Raw genomic sequence first — 17,449 nt, 5'->3', positions numbered from 1 at the left:
TCCCTTTTATTTTCCTTATTAGCAGCTCCCTATCTCCGCCCTGCCCTGGGTGACTCCTCTGCCATGCCAGGACTGTGTGTGCTGATCACTGACCATCTTTATCACAGCTCGGCAGTTCAGGCAGAGTTGGCACGTTGATTGGAAGAGAACGAAACCCACTAGGACTGCCTCATGGTCAATCTATTCATAGATTTCATAGAATCCCTACAGTGGAGAAGAAGGCCATTCGGCCCATCGAATCTGCACTGACTCTCTGACAGAGCTCACTCCCTGCCCCTAACCCCACACATCTATCCCACTAATCCCCCAACCGACACATTTTGGGTCACTGAGGGGCAGTTTAGCATGGCCAATTCACCTAACCCCGCACATCTTTGGACTGTGGGAGGAAACCGGAGCACCCTGAGGAAACCCACACGGGGAGAACGTGCAGACTCCGCACAGACAGTGACCCAAACCGGCAATCGAACCCAGGTCTCTGACACTGTGAGGCAACGGTGCTAACTACTGTGCCACCGTGCCGCCCTGAAAATCAGCAGCTCTTGTTCTTGAGCCTAAAAGATTGGGGGAGAGCTGGCACTTTGTGTTCAACTGTCAGAGAGCCTGCCAGACCAGGGTTTAGGAAAATACACTTATCTTGTCCTGTGGTAAAACCTGTCAGCACTCCGACTCTGATGTGGCTTAGATTTTTGGGAGTATTTTTAGTTGGGGAAGTCGATGTAGCGACTGATGAATTGAGCAATGTGGAGCAGTGTGACGTGATACATTTTGCTTTTGACGGTTAGGCAGGATAATGGCGTTGAAGATGCAGTCAGATCACAGTTGATCTTATTAAATGGCGGAGCAGGTTCGAGGGGCCGAATGATCTATTGCTACGTTTGTATGTATGCATTTTGGATGGAAGGATGAGGGCAGACGATATGAACTGAATGGTGTGACTTTTAAAATGGGTGCAGGAGCAGGAAGACTTGCGGGGTGGGGGCGGCATTCACAATCTTTGAAGGTGGCAGGGCAAGTTGAGAAAGCTGTCTCAAAAGCAGGAATGGAATCCGTGGGGGCTTTATTAATAGGGATGGACGAATGAAAGGAAATTATGCAATAACTTTCGAAAGCTGATTAAACTCCAGCTGGGGTGTTGTGTTCAATTTTGAGCACCGCACTTTATGAAGGATGCCACAGCCTGCGAGAGGATGTGGAAAAGTTTTCTTCCTCAGCTGTCCCTCTGGATTCAGGATGGCTTGCTTGTATTCTGGTTCATTTGTGTTCGGAGATGGCCAATGTGTGATCTGTACGCTCTGCCAAGCACTTGAAGAGTTGGGCAGATGGGTTGGCTGGAAGTTTGTACAGTCTCTCCGACGCCTTCACTTTGCCTTTGCATGTTCCTGACAAAATCTCTCAATGTGTTCTGTGCCTTCCTGAAGTAATCTTCCCCATTTTGGTTGTTTGAAAGTCAGGGACCGTGCCCCCCCTCCCCCCCCCCCCCCCCCCCCGTGATTTGGCAGGGATATTTAACCTCTTCAGGGACACTTTGAAAACATCCCTCAGCATTTCCGCTGTTCTGCTGGAAATCTCCTGCTGGGACTGGATTCCGAGTGGGACAGTTGCTCTGGGTGTTGGGTGTCAGGCCTCCGAATGCTGTGTCCCACCCAGCGGAGTTGGTTTTGAATGATGAGTCCCTCGATGCCTGGACATGCAGACCTGAGGGAGGATGTCCCTGTTGGACCAGGATGCAGACCTGAGGGAGGATGTCCCTGTTGGACCATCTTTCTGCCTACTGGACTTAGAGAATCTTGCAAATGCAGCACAGGTGGCACTCCCTTAGTGTTTTACTAGATTTACTAGAATGGCATCAGGAATGAAGGACTTCCATTATGCGGTAAGACTGGGAGAAGCTGGGGCTATTTTTCTTTGAGCAGAGAAGGTTAAGATTTGATTGGAATTGTATAGGGTTTTGATGGTGTAAATAAAGTAAATTGTTCTGCAAGGGACGGTGAGGAGAGACCAAGAACCAGCACAGCCCCTCCCTCCCTGTCCCCCTCACTCTCCCCTTCCCATACCCCCTCCCCTTCTCTCCTTCCCCACTCCCCCCTCCCTCTCCCCATCTTTATCCCCTTCTCTCTCTCCCCCCTCTCTCTTGCTCCTTCTCTGACTCTCTCCCCCCCCCTCCCTCCCTCCCCCCCCCCCCCCCCCCCACCCCCAATCTCTCTTTTTCTCTCCCTTTCTCTCACTCTCTCTCCCTCTCACATTGGCACAGTGGTTAGCACTGCTGTCTCACAGCGCCAGGGACCTGGGTTCGATTCCCGGCTTGGGTCACTGTGTGTGAGGAGTCTGCACGTTCCCCCTGTGGGTTTCCTCCGGGTGCTCCTGTTTCCTCCCAGTCTGAAAGACGTGCTGGTTAGGCGCATTGGCCGTGCTAAATTCTCCCTCAGTGTACCCAAACAGGCGCCAGAGTGTAGAAACTGGAGGATTTTCGCAGTAACTTCATTGCAGTGTTAATGTAAGCTTACTTGTGACAATAATAAACTTTAAAGAGAGAGTGTTTCCAATGGCAGAAGTTATCAGTAAACAGAGGACACGAGTATAAGGAGATTGAAGAACCAGAGGTGACGTGAGGAGACTATTTTGTGCAGGGAGTTGTGATCTGGAATGTGCTGCCCGAAAGGTTGGTTGCAGCAGATGTAAGAGCAAATTTTGGATAAATAGTTGAAGGCAAACAATTGACAGGGTTGTTGAGAAAGAACAGGGCCTCAGCTAAAGGAAACAACATTATTCGAGGGGAAGTAGAGTGTTGTCTGTGTTCAGGATAATATTCCTCCCTCAGCCAAATCTGTGGAAGAAAAACAGACTAACTGGAGGTCCATCGTGAGCCAGGGTTCATTTTTGTTTTTTCCTCTTCACTTGCATGTTCCTGGTACTTGCTGGGTCATTACACCTTGTGATAATATGGCCAATACTACGTAGTTGCATTGTGGGAAATTGGAAATTCTGTCCCCTGTCCGAGGATTAGAGTGCTTTGAAGCACAGATGCATTTTCTCTGAGACATCCCATAGGATCTAATGGAATGCTGAACGGATAGGGAGCAATAACAAATTACATCAGCTCACAAAGGCGTGAAAAGCTTTTTACTCCAATGAACTTGTCCTAAGATTTCAAGTCAAATTGCTTGTCCTGTTGAAATGCATCTTTCTTATATAAAATTCTTTGAGAATTCTTTGAGAATGCTTTGTATTCTAAATGGCATTTTACCCAATATGCGTCCTTCAAAACTGAATGGATCAGAAACAGTGACAAGTTTGCGGTACGAATTCATTCATGTGCATCGCTGGCCTAGAACCGTACTTATTCCCCATCTTTAATTGTCCTTGTTCAGAGGCCAGTTAAGAGTCAACCACATTGCTGTGCGTTTGGAGTCAAGTGTCAGCCAAAGGACGGCAGATTTCCTTCCCGAAAGATCATTAGTGAACCAGATGGATTTTTACAACAATCAACAGTGGATCATTAGACTTTTAATTCCAGATTTTCATTGAATTCAAATTCCACCATCTGCTGTGGTCCTCAGGGCATTATCCTGGGTCATTAGATTATTAACCCAGGGACAATACCACTTCATCGTCACCTACCCCCTACCTGTCGCATAAATAGAGGTTCAGAATTACTATTTGTTTAAAAAAGGTGTCAGCCTTGGCACAGTTGGGAGCACTGTCAACTCTGAGTCCCTGAGATGTTTATGGGTTCACACTTCAACTCGTGATCCAGTCTAACACTCCAATATAACATTGAGGGAGTGCTGTATGGTCAGAAGTGAAGCCTTTTGGGTAAGACTTTCAGCCAAGGCCTTGTAACGTATTCCCTCTCAGAGCAAGTGTGAAAAGATTCCATGGCCCTATTTGAAAAGGAATTGTGTTCTCCAAGTGTCTTGGCCAACATCTAAAGCAGATTATGTGGTCATTTATTCCACTGTTGTTTGTAGGGGATGACTGTGCATAAATTGACTTCCTGCGGATGAATAAACTTCAACAGTATTTGAATGTTTGTAAAGCGCTCTGGGATGTCCTGAGGTTGTGAAAAGTGTTGTAGAAATGCAAGTTATTTCTTTATATAAAATCCAAGAGAGACCAGCCTCTGGGTTCCCTTGAAAATAAATGAACAAGTTTCACACCAAACGAGGCTCACCCAGACACTGCTCATTTTGTTATTGCTTTTTGAAAGGGGAGGCAATGGCCTAGTGGTATTATCACTAGATTATTGATCCAGAAGCTCAACTAATGTTCTGGGGACCTGGGTTCGAATCCCGCCACGGCAGATGGTGGAATTTGAATTCAATTTTAAAAAGTCCGGAATTAAGAGTCGACTGATGACCAGGAAACAATTGTTGATTTTTGGAAAAACCCATCTGGTTCACTAATGTCCTTTAGGGAAGGAAATCTGCTGTCCTTACCTGGTCTGGCCTACATGTGACTCCAGAGCCACAGCAATGTGGTTGACTCTCAACTGCCCTCCGGCAACTAGGGATGGGCAATAAATGCTGTAAGAGTTTTAACAACACCAGGTTAAAAACCACTTTAACCTGGTGTTGTTAAAACTCTTACTCTGTTTACCACAGTCCAACGCCGGCATCTCCACATCAATAAATGCTGGCCAGCCAGCGACGCCCATGTCCCACAAATGAACTAAAAAAGAAATGAGAATAACTTCTGTCGCTGGGAACAATCAATTTTATTTCCACCAGCGGAAGTGTCAAGTGTCCTTGGCTGAATATAGTTAAGGCCGGGACAGATTTGTAGTTTCCCAGGAATTAAGGGATATAGGGAAGGGGTAGTAAAGTAATAATAGTAATGTTTAAAGTTTATTTATTAGTGTTACAAGTAGACTTACATTAACACTGCAATGAAGTTACTGTGAAAATCCCCTAGTCGCCACACTCCAGCGCTTCGGATACACTGAGGGAGAATTTAGCACGGCCAATGCACCTAACCAGCATGTCTTTCAGACTGTGGGAGGAAACCAAAGCACCCAGGGGAAACCCATGCAGACACGGGGAGAACATGCAGACTCCACCCAGACAGTGATCCAAGCCGGGAATCAAACCCAGGTCCCTTGCTCTGTGAGGCAGCAGTACTAACCACTGTGCCACCCATTAATGACTGACAGAGTGGGCCATATGAAGTCGTCCTACTGCTATTTCATGTGTTATTGCCCTCAGAGCTTACAGAAGGTTTTATCCTTTGAAATGACCCTCAGAGCTTACAGAAGGTATCACATTTTTATCCTTTGAAACTGTGGAACATTTTACTGGTTTATGTTTTGCTCGCAGCATTTACATCCACAGCGATCTTGTTGACAAGGGCATGGACGTTGGTGTGGCTGTGTGATCCACTTTAGCGTCGATGCTGGCTGTAGGGAGAGGGGAGCTGAGCGTAATGCCTGGAGTCTGATCTACTCTGTGTATGCCATTGCTGCTATTGTGTATGCCTTTTGCCAAAAGTCATTTTTGGTTTGGAATCATTTTTCCAGCTTTTAAGACGAGTTTAATTTCAACACCACAGGAATACTTTCTGAAGCCAGAGCTGACTTCGAGCCTGCTTGTAGAGGGCATACTCCCTAACTGCCAGGCAAGCGGATGTTCAAATCACATTGAGAGAGGAACAGTATTAACTCTGAGAACAGTGCCAAGTACACAGGTGAGGATTGGTCTTCAAATGTAAGTGCGAGGATTGAATAAAAGATGCCTTCTTGATTGTGGACAGCAGAGAGGTGATCCCTAGAGAACTTTCTGTTGCTGCTGGTTGTGCTGTTGAGGGAATATATTAACCAGAGGTGCTTCTCAACTTGCAACATGAACCATTCATTCTTTGCCCCTTTTTTTACAAACCCAAGAGAACATAAGAACATAAGAACTAGGAGCAGGCGTAGGCCATCTGGCCCCTCGAGCCTGCTCTGCCATTCAATAAGATCATGGCTGATCTTTTCGTGGACTCAGCTCCACTTACCCGCCCGCTCACCATAACCCTTAATTCCTTTACTGTTCAAAAATGTATCTATCCTTGCCTTAAAAACATTCAATGAGGTAGCCTCAACAGCTTCACTGGGCAGGGAATTCCACAGATTCACAACCCTTTAGGTGAAGAAGTTCCCCCTCAACTCAGTCCTAAGTTTACTTCCCCTTATTTTGAGGCTATGCCCCCTCGTTCTAGTTTCACCCGCCAGTGGAAACAACCTCCCTGCTTCTATCTTATCTATTCCCTTCATCGTTTTATATGTTTCTCTAAGATCTCCCCTCATTCTTCTGAATTCCAATGAGTATAGCCCCAGTCTACTCAGTCTCTCCTCGTAAGTCAACCCTCTCAAGTCCAGAATCAACCTCTTCCTCTGGAAGAGGAGACAATCTGCCCAATGGCCTTGGCTGCTGCTGACTCAATGACTTGGGTTTTGTCGTTTGCTCCATGATAACTGTGCACCTCATTTAAAATCAAACCCTGGGATAGTAACACGATCCAGGAAGCGCGTGCACTCTCCCTGCAGTCACATTTCCTTCTATAAGCCCAGCGAACCTGTGCATGGATTAGTGAATAGACACACTGGTTGCAGTTTAAATAATTAAAACAGAAACACAGCGTACCCAGCTTCCCACTGCTGATCCGGGTGGGACCCATTTATCCAACTGGGCAATAGCACGATACTGGAAGGGAAAAATCCCAGCATCAGCTCCATGTTTCCAGTTACCATCTCTGACCCAGGCTAACGTGTCAGTAGTGTTGTAGGGTACTGCAGACACACCTGGCTTGGGTATCTGATTATTGAATCTGTGCCAATCCTCCATCGCCGGATAAGTGGCCTTAGAGCCAACTTGTTTCTCATTAGACGCCTAGTGCCTGTAGGTTTGAGCCCATGCTATGTCTCTGGAGGCACTGGGAGTTCCTCTTGGATGGCTTGGCGAGCAATCCATTTTGCCATAAGATGTGAATGCATTGCCAGCATCCTCCTGCTTTACAGCCTGTCCCCTGTGAGTGATGGTTGCATCAACTGGTGACCTCCTCTGTAACCTAATCCCAGCATTGGTGGAAGGAAATTTTGCTCCCTGCTGGAAGGGGGCAGTGCCCTGTATTGGATAAAGACCATCTATGGATGTCAATCCGTGATGGGACTGGGGAGGGTGTGAATGTAGCGCTTTATTACGGAATAGTGTTCATCATAGAATCATTGAATCCCGAAAGTGCAGAAGGAGGTCAGTCGGCCCATTGAGTCTGCACCAATCACAATCCCACCCAGGTCCTAGCCCCATAACTGGCGAGGTATTGATAGAGTGGATTCTCAGAGGCTTTTACCCAGGTCTGAAATGGTTGTCACGAGAGGCCCCAGATTTAGGGTGCTGGGGAGTAGGTATAGAGGAGATGTTGGGGGTAAGTTTTTCACTCGGAGAGTGGTGGGTGCGTGGAATCGGCTGCCGGTAGTGGTGGTGGAAGCGGATTCAATTGAGTCTTTTAAGAGACTTTTGGATAGGTTCATGGAGGTTAGTAAGATAGAGGGTTATAGATGAGCCTAGAAGGTAAGGAAATTGTTCGGCGCAACTTGTGGGCCGAAGGGCCTGTTTGTGCTGTAGATTTTCTATGTTCTATGTTCTATAACCCCATTCATTTACCCTAGCTAGTCCCCCTGATACTAAGGGGCAATTTTGCATGGCCAATCCACCTAACCTGCCCATCTTTGGACTGCGGGAGGAAACCGGAGCACTGAGGAAACCCACGCAGACACTGGGAGAATGTGCAAACTCCACACATAGTGACCCAAACTGGGAATCAAACCCAGGCCCCTGGAGCTGTGAGGCAGCAGTGCTAACCACTGTGCCACCATGCTACCCCATCACTCGCCACCCACGCCCATGGGCATTGGTGACTGTCTTGATGTTGGTTAAGGCAATGAGCAGCTCAGTCGTAGGGTGGGATTTTCCTGCTGTGCTCGCCCCGAAACCAGAAAATCCCGCCTGAGGTGATGATCAGTTATGTTGCTGCAGTGACAATACTGTGCTTCTGGATTCAGTTGAACTGCTCTGATAAAATGGAAGGGACTAGTAAACACATCCTGCACAGAAACATGACTAAAATACATTTCTTAAAGGCACAGTATCGTCACAAACACAAAAAAATGGCGGCGGTGGGGAATAAAGTGTGGAACGATATCCAAGAGGGGTTGGAAATTAACGGCTTTTCAGTTGAATGCTTGGTGCTTTTTGAAACATGGGCATCCCAAGAGTGTTCACTGTTTCCTCATTCTGTTTTTCTTTGCTTGTTATGTGGCAGAGTGGTGGCGAAGGTGCTGGCGGTCCACTTTGCTGTGCGTGCGCGAAGCAGCGGATTGGCCCTTTGATCTACCTCATTGCATCCCCAGAGCTGGTCAAGTCGATCGGTAGAACTGGGCGAACGGTGCTGTGAGCCTGAGAACCATCCTGTAGATTGTGATCCGGCAGGGGCGAGTGAGCTGAGAGTATCCGAGTGACTCGGAAGTAATCAGAAGGTGGTGAAATATTTTTCTATGCTGGGTTGTCGTCAATTATTTTATTTCTGGTACTGTCAAGTGTCCATATAAATAAAATGTAAATATCCAGTAAAATAGAAGTGGTCTCAATACAGTATCCAATATATCCTTATTCTGCACTGGATTAGGTCAACTTGTATATAAAGTTACGACTGCTGTTTTTGAAATGTTAATTATTAAAAAATCCTTGTAGGAATGAGGGAAATGACCATTTACACCCAATAAAGATATTTGGTACATTTGTATATTTTTGTTTCTAGAAGCTGCAATTTGAATTGTATGGTCTTTGTTCTGTTCTTCTTCTCCTAACTACCCTAAAGACTGTCCGCCATCCACAAGGCACAAGTCAAGAGTGTGATGGAAAACTCCATGCTCAAATTTTCCTCGAGGACTACACTTCAAAACACATACTTGGGCTTTGGGATGTCCTGAATTTGCAAATGGTTCTATAACCACGACAAGTCCTTTTTGTTTCAGTAAATGGATTTGATTTGATTTATTATTGTCACATGTATTGGGATACAGTATTGCTTCTTGCACGCTTTACAGACAAAGCATACTGTACATGGAGAAGGAAAGGAGAGGGTGCAGAATGTAGTGTTACCGTCATAGCTAGGGTGTAGAGAAAGATCAACTTAATATAAGGTAGGTTCCTTCAAAAGTCTGATGGCAGCAGGGAAAGAAGCTGTTCTTGAGTCGGTTGGTACGTGACCTCAGACTTTTGTATCTTTTTCTCAATGGAAGAAGGTGGAAGAGAGAATGTCCGAGTTGCGTGGGGTCCTTGATTATGCCGGCTGCTTTTCCGAGGCAGTGGGAAGTCTCGACAGAGTCAATGAATGGCAGGCTGGATGGGGTTGGACCCTCTGACTTGAATGGCTCTGATTTTATCTTCCTGTTCTTGTGAAGTGTTCATTTTTGAGTGTTCTGAGAAATCAGGAAATGTTTTCCCACTGAAAATAAACAACAAAATAGCCCTGGACTCTGTGACAAAGCAACATATTTAACAAGGGCTGTGCAGCCTGAACTATTCTCCACTTAGTCACATGGTTAAAAAATTGTACAAAGATCCATTTCAGCATATTCTATAGTCCCAACTTCATTTAGTAAACCTTACAATAAATTAATTACCATAATGTCCAATAGCTCACTTCTATTGCTTAGCATTATTTAGCCAGTATTACTGTTCACCACTATTGAAACCCCTGATGAATACGGTTCTTGTAATATGCTGGGCAGCGCAGGACTGAGCTGGCTGTGTTGACACTCCTGAGCTAGTAGCTGACGTTTGCTTGTCGTGTTTCAGACAAGAGACATAGCCACGTATTGAGGTACAGGAGGCTCCTAAATGAGCAAAGGAGAAGTCCACATCTTCGGGGAAGCAGAGCGTAAATGTCATGGGATCCTACCCTTTGTCAGATGGGGCCAAGTCGAGCGGTAGATTTACTTTATACATTCAACACAATGCATAGGCTGACAATCTATGTCCTTGTTCGCGGCTGGGATTCTCTGGCGCTGCTGAAAGTGATGGCGTTTTGACGCTAAATTCTCCATTCTCATTTGCAGCAGGGCAGCCACGGCCAAGATCAGAGAATTCCGCCTGTAGTGTCTTTTTCTAAATTAAATGAACTATCATTGGTTCAACACTGTTGCACTAGCGTCTAGCCTCCACAACAGCCTGAATGTCAATCATGGAATACCATCCTTACTGCCGCAATTACCATGTGGGGACTTTGGCCAATGAATGCCAGCAGGCCACTTAACGACAGTGACTCCAGACCCGCCTCCGAATTGCAGAACGCAGGCTTGCGGTAATATCCAAATGCGTGCAGGTAGTTGCTGCAAGCGTCATTGGGGGTGGAAACCCTGGGCCTCACTTCCTCTTTTACCCAGGAGGGAACGAGGTGCTCAACCCTGTTACCCTGGCTGAGGTGGGTCAGCACAACTGGGGACCGAAGCTTATCTTATTACAGGTTAGCTATTCAATAGAGGGGGAGTTCTCCCATCCCATCCGCCACAGGAATTGGGGGTGGGGGGAACGGACTATGCAAAGACCCATTGATCTCGAGCGGGAGTTTCCGGTTTTGGGGCGATGACAGCTGGAAACCCCTGCCCGTGGTGAGCCATTGAAGGAAGCGAAACAGGCGGTTATGTGCCACTGAGTTGTTGCTTTCTGTTGACGGGTGATAAGACTCGGAAAGTTGTTTCGTCTGTAAGCATGAGACCTGAAAGCCCATTTTCTCCGTTTTCTTGGGTCCTATTTGCTTTCTTTGAACTTAGCGCTCAAAAATGCTCTTGCAATCCACAAAAAGAAGCTTGCAGCTATGACTGAGTAAAGGGCAAGGACATGTTCTGCATGTTCTTGTTGCTAAAGAAATTAATGTAATTTGGCAGAGCTCAGTGGGGGAGCCGAGGAAGACAGGCAGGAAAGTGGGGTTGAGGTCACAAACAGATCAATCATGATTTTATTGAATGGCGGTGCAGGCTTAAGGGCCCAACTCAAAAACAGCAGGGAAGAAGTTGTTTTTGAGTCGGTTGCTACATGACCTCAGACTTTTGTATCTTTTTCCCGATGGAAGAATCATAGAATCCCCAAAGTGCAGAAGGAGGCCATTCGGCCCATCGTGTCTGCACCAACCACAATCCCACTTAGGCCCTATCCCCGTAAACCCACATATTTACCCCGCTAATCCCTCTAACCTATGCATCCCAGGACACAAGGGGCAATTTAGCACAGCTAATGCACCTAACCTGCACATCTTTGGAGTGTGGGAGGAAACCGGAACACCCGGAGGAAACCCACGCAGACATGGGGAGAATGTGCAAACTCCACACAGACAGTGACCCAAGCCAGGAATTGAACACAGTTCCCTGGAGCTGTGAGGCAGCAGTGCTAACCACTGTGCCACTGTGACGCCTGTGAGAAGGTGGAAGAGAGAATGTCCATGGTGCGTGGGAGTCCTTGATTATGCTGGCTACTTTTCAGAGGCAGTGGGAAGTGTAGACCGAGTCAATGAATGGGAGGCTGGATGGGATAGGACCCTCTGACTTGAATGGTAACTCTCTGGGAGGCTCTGATTCTTTTGAGTTTGTGTTTTCTGTAATGGTGCCAAGTACAACTTGCATTCCATTGGAATTTAGGATCATAGTCCATCACGCCCTTTAATGTTTACTGAAGGATTAGGTAAGGTCTTATTTTTCACGTGGAGAATTATTTGTCGCTGAGGAAACATTTGGGAACAGTTGGGAACAATCAAATAATTAACTTCTTGGTCAGAAAGAATATAAATATTTTTGTTTGCCTTGTGGATTTCCAGTTAGTGGCTTGACTTTGCAGGTCATGCAAAGGATTTGATAAATATTCAACATAAAACAGTTGCTGTTCCCACAAAGATTTGGATCTCAAACTAATTTCAAAACAGTTTAATCTTGAGATCCTCTGATGCTTGAAGAACACCAAGTGAGTTCTCCCGGTTTGGTGACCTATGCTCCTCCCTAACTAATGTTCCCACAAGATTTGATCACTTACCACTGCTGGCACTTTCTCTACACAACATGGCTGCTGGGTTTATTGACACAACACCAGTGACACCTCAAAAAATGTTTACATCTCTGAAATGTGAATGCGGTGTCACATAAACGCAACCCTATCCTCTTTATAACGGATGTTCGGACGAAACCTCGAGTGAAGCTTCTCATTTCTCCTCGGGTTTCTGGAGTTGATTACATCCTTTAGGGAAGGAAATCTGCCGTCCCTACCTGGTCTGGCCAACATGTGACTCCAGATCCACAGCATTGTGATAAATGGCCTAGCAAGCCATTCAGTTCAGGACGATTTGGGATGAGTAATAATGCTGGCCCAGTCAGCGATGCCCGCAGGATTAGCAGAAAGCAGCTGAGTCCAAGCTTCAAGAAAATTTCCCTGCATTTCCCAACAATCACCTCAGTCCATTCCAAACACAAACAAGCCAAATTTATCCATTACAAATGTGGCCCTTTGATCTCATTGCATTCACTGAAAAATAAAAATCTGTTTTGAATCTGGCCATTCACCAATTTTTACAGATGCACCATACAAAGCATCCTTCCCAGATGCATCTCAGCTTGATATGGTTCCTGCTCTGACCAAGGCCACAAGAAACTACAAAGGGTTGCGAATGTAGCCCAGTCCATCACCCAAACAACCTCCCAACTATTGACTCCGCTTATACTTCCCGCTGCCTCGGAAAAGCAGCCAGCATCATCTAGGACCCCATGCACCCCAAATACGTTCTCTTCCACCGGGAAAAAGACAATAGTCTGAAGTCACGTACCAACCGACTCAAGAACACCTTCTTCCCTGCTGCTGTCAGACTTTTGAATGGACCTATCTCACATTAAGTTGATCTTTCTCTACACCCTAGCTATGACTGTAACACTATATTCTGCACCCTCTCTTTTCCTTCTCCCCTATGTATTCTATGTATGGTATGTTTTGTCTGTATAACGCGCAAGAAACAATACTTTTCATTGTATCCCAATAGATGTGACAATAATAAATCAAATCATTGGAGGGTTTCCAACATATTTTCTATTCATTTGTGGATCATGGACATCGCTGACTGGCCAACATTTATTGCCCATCCCTAGTTGCCCTCGAGAAGGTGGTGGTGAGTTGCCTCCTTGAATTACTGCAGTTCATGTTCTGTGGGTTGACCCACAATGCCTTTAGGGAGGGAATTCCAGGATTTTGATCCAGCGACTCCAAAGGAATGGCGATATATTTCCAAGTCAGGATGGTGAGTGGCTTGGAGGAGAACTTGCAGGTGGTGGTGTTCCCATGTATCTGCTGCCCTTATTCTTCGAGATGGAAGTGGTCGTGGGTTTGGAAGATGCTGTCTAAGGATCTTTGGTGAATTAATGGAATGCATTTTATAGATGGTACACGCTGCTGCTACTGAGCATCGGTGGTGGAGGGAGTGGATGTTTGTGGATGTGGTGCCAATCAAGTGGGCTGCTTTGCCCTGGATGAGTTTTGAGTGTTGCTGGAGCTGAATGGGTTACCCATTATCCATTCCATGAATCTGACAGCCTCCAGTTGCATTATGTTTGCTCCGCATAAATAAATATTATCACTCTTACTGAAGCAACTTATAAATTTATTTACAATTAAATAATATTAAGCACCATATATAATATATATATATATTTCTACACACACATATATACATAAACATACATACAGCAAGTAAGTCCCTAGTAGAGCTTCAGATTGAATATAACATTGTGGGTGGGATTTTACGATTCATCCCAAAAATGTAAAATCCCATCCGAGGTCAATGGACCTTTCAAATGATCCATCCCTTGCCTGCGGGATCCTGCGGGAAAATTGGGCGGGGATCCTGGATTCAGGATTCAATCCTGGACCGGGGAGCGGCGCGGGCTTGGAGGGCCGAAGGGCCTGTTCCTGTGCTGTATTGTTCTTTGTTCTTTGCTCTGATTTTCGTGGCAGGCAGGACGGTAAAATTCCAGCCCTGTAGGTTTGACAGACCGAAGTTCAGCTTTCTGATGTAGTGAATCCAATCTGTTCTGTATTCCTGGAAGACCTTTTCTTCCAAACAGCCTATCAGATACTCACCAAGAAATGAAACAGCCTTCATTTCTTAGGAGGCTACAGATTTTGACAGGAAACTGTAGGGTGTTCCTGCCTTTAATCACGCAAATGTCAACTCCAATTAATTCCTTTCATTTTATTTTATTAGGGTCATAAGTCGGCTTACATTATCACTGCAATGAAGTTACTGTGAAAATCCCCTAGTTGCCATACTCCGGCGCCTGTTCGGGTACACAGGGAGAATTTAGCACGGCCAATGCACCTAACCAGCACGTCTTTCAGGAATCTGGAGCACCCAGAGGAAACCCACACAGACACGGGGAGAACGTGCAGACTCCGCACAGGCAGTGACCCGAGCGGGGAATCGAACCCAGGTCCCTGGCGCTGTCAGCAGCGCTAACCGCTGTGCCACCGTGCCATCCATGTTGAATTTGCCGCCTTCTTATTTACAATAGACAATATTACAACAAATGATCATAAATACGGTGATACAAATGCCAGAAGCATAAAGATGGCTCTCTCAAACATACATACTTTACACAATGCAAGAATCCATTTCTTTGATATCAAAACGCCAATCAGCTAATTAAGTTCAGGAAATGAGTCCACAAGCTCCCAATCAAAAGATACTGTCCGATCGTGAACAATGTCCTTTTGGGGCTCCACCATGAAAATTAAATAAAAATATTTTGTGAAAAATCTGGTCTTTGAAAAGTCGTATAAAAATACAGAAAATCTGAAATGGTTAAATTTTTACTTTTGGGGAAGTAGAAATATATATTTATATCTGTGTGTAATAATCATAAAAGTTCATTTCAAAGCATTGATCCTTCTACCCACCTCTCTGCCACTAATCTGATCTGAAGGAGGGTCTATGGGTTTGCAGCATGGCTTCATATTGAGATTAACATCATGTCCATAATGGAAGTCCAGAGATACATTATTTCCTGTTGGTTGTTTCATACGTATCAGTGATGGAGGCTTGGGGGGAGGAACCGATTGCCATGGTCTACTATCTGTGGCCTCCTCTCTTCTTGGCTGAAGGGGACGGAGTGGATCGAAGTGGCTCAGAAAGAGGCAGGTAACAAAAGTAGTTAAAAAAAATATTGATGGCTCTGTTCCATGGTCAAATATGTCTCTTGACGGTCACCCGAAACCATTGTTTTTGCGTTCCCCCATGTTGCGTTGCAGTGGATAACACTGATCCAACTCAGTGGGTGATGAGGGTCAGCTTTCTGCTTCTTGCTGTAGAGGCACAGTTTCATTTAGATTTGTCACGGAAAGTACCTCCGTTGGTGGCACTGGAGTTAATTCATATTCTTGTGACCGGGTGCAGCTACTGAATAAAAAAAGGGAAAGAACAAAAGAGTTCAGCAAAGTCAAGTTAAAAGCTTTTTGATAAATTTTTGTCAACCAAACAGATAAAAAAAAAACCTACCCATCTATTCAGAAAGGGCTCTCTGATATTCAAGATACCTTCTCTTATTCAAGATACCTTCAGCTGTACACTCCTCAGGGATCATCTGCCCCTCTTACTGTTTGCTCTTCTCTCCTAGCTTTCCACTATGAGAGGGTGTTCCTTTACTGCCTCAATCACTTTGTCTTGCCACTTTGCTTGGGGTTCAGCCTTAACTCTGTGCTAATATGCATTCACCCTTGCGTCTGGAAGGTTAGAGGTTCAAGCCCTAGTCCCAGTTAAACATGTCATTCAGGCTAATACTCCAGTGCTGTGTTGTACTGTTGGTAGTACCACATTTCAAATGCAATCTTAAAGCAAGACTCTGCTAACCTCGCAGGTGGATGTAAAATGGAAGTTTGTCTGTCTTTTCCTTTGAACTCTTTGAACATAGGGATTCGGAGCAGGAGGAGGCAATTCAGCCCTTTGAGCCCGCTCTGCCATTTAACGTGATCATGGCTGACCTTCTCCTGGTCTCAACTCCACTTTCCTGCCTGCTCCCCATAGCCCTTTATCACACTTTTCATCAGAAACACATCAAACCATTCAGTTCAATTAGGGATGGGCTATAAATGCTGGCCCTGCCAGCGATGCCCATGTCCCATGAATGAAGAAAAAAATCTATCTCTATCTTGAATCTGTTGATTGATTCTGCCTCCACTGCACTCTGGGGAAGTGAGTTCCTTAAATTCACGACCCTCCGAGAGAAGTAGTTTCTCCTCATCTATGTTGAACCTACCCCCTCTCACTCAATTGGGGTGATCTTGCCTCTTGTTCTGCCGGTTGATGGGCGGGGTGAGTGGGTAAGATCGTGCGAGAGGCGGAAAATCAGGTTCGCGCCCGATTTCTCGCTTCAATCCGTGTTAATGTGGATTAAAATATTATTGGTGAGCCCGGGAAACAATTGTCTGGATTCACTTGCCTTAGCGGCCACGCCGGTGAAGGCCCTCACCGGCAAGGATCACATATGGTCCTCACCAGTGAGGACCTGTCATGATGGCCTCACCGGTAGGACCAGAGGCCATTGAGACCTCCCAGGAGGTTAGGGGCAGGGGGCAGTGCCAACCTGGCACCCCGCTAGTGCCCACCAAGCAGTGCCAAGGGGGCAGGGCCTAATTATCATTTAACATTATGGAGGATTGGTACAATAGCACGGTAGCACAGTGGTTAGCATTGCTGCTTCACAGCCCCAGGGACCTGGATTCAAATCCCAGCTCAGGTCACTGTCTGTGTGGAGTTTGCACATTCTCTCTGTGTCTGCGTGGGTTTCCTCCGGGTGCTCCAGTTTCCTCCCATAGTCCAAAGATGTGCGGGCTAGGTTGATTGGCTATTCTAAATTGCTCCTTAGTCTCCCGGGATGCATAGGTTAGAGGGATTAGTTGGTAAATATGTAGGGATATGGAGACAGGGCCTGGGTGGTATTGTGGTTGGTGCAGACGCGATGGGCCGAATGGCCTCTTTCTGCACTCCAGGATTCTATGATTATAGAGAACAGGGGTTAGGAAAAAAGAATACAGTTGCTATGCTTAATGAAATATCGAAGCAGGCTTAATCACTAACTCGTCTTTCTGGCTGGTATTTTACCGACCCACCCGCCACTGGAATCGGAGCGGGTCAGGGGTGGAGCAAAGAAAGGTCCGTTGACCTCGGGTGGGATTTTATGGTTTCAGGACGAGTGAGACAGTGAAATCCCACCCTCTGTTAGGGCACATCCTGATACCATTCACTGTGCCATAGACTCTGGAATTCCGGTTTACCAACTGGTCAGAAAATATCCTGTTTCCAGGGAATAATCTTACAAATGGAGCTGGACTATTTACGAACAAGGCCGTGAAGCAACTTTTCAGATAAATGGTGGTGGACACATCTG

General features: G+C 46.0%; 2 protein-coding genes across 7 annotated transcripts in view; one reads left to right on the top strand and one right to left on the bottom strand.

The window, feature by feature from the left end:
• fbxo18 (F-box DNA helicase 1) overlaps positions 1–9,494 on the top strand; it is a 58,865-nt gene extending 49,371 nt beyond the window's left edge. For 3 of the 6 annotated variants that reach the window (XM_078235836.1, XM_078235839.1, XM_078235837.1), the window contains exons 20-21: positions 5,548–5,682; positions 8,794–9,494. In XM_078235836.1, coding sequence (XP_078091962.1) covers positions 5,548–5,682; positions 8,794–8,985 — 327 coding nt within the window. In that variant the 3' untranslated portion in view covers positions 8,986–9,494. Of the gene's footprint in view, positions 1–5,547; positions 5,683–8,298 lie in introns of all 6 variants that reach the window. The other 3 variants (XM_078235842.1, XM_078235840.1, XM_078235841.1) reach the window with 2 other exon arrangements.
• A 4,209-nt stretch (positions 9,495–13,703) lies between these two features.
• LOC144507590 (uncharacterized) overlaps positions 13,704–17,449 on the bottom strand; it is a 127,830-nt gene continuing 124,084 nt past the window's right edge. Inside the window, exon 9 of the mRNA XM_078234744.1 lies at positions 13,704–15,462. Within this exon, the coding sequence (XP_078090870.1) occupies positions 15,351–15,462 (112 nt within the window). The 3' untranslated portion in view covers positions 13,704–15,350. The remainder of the gene's footprint in view (positions 15,463–17,449) is intronic.

The sequence above is a fragment of the Mustelus asterias genome, chromosome 19, assembly GCF_964213995.1.
Source record: "Mustelus asterias chromosome 19, sMusAst1.hap1.1, whole genome shotgun sequence".
Taxonomy (NCBI): Eukaryota; Metazoa; Chordata; class Chondrichthyes; order Carcharhiniformes; family Triakidae; genus Mustelus; species Mustelus asterias.
Note: the sequence above shows the minus strand (reverse complement) of the source record. Positions and strands in the feature narration are given on the sequence as shown.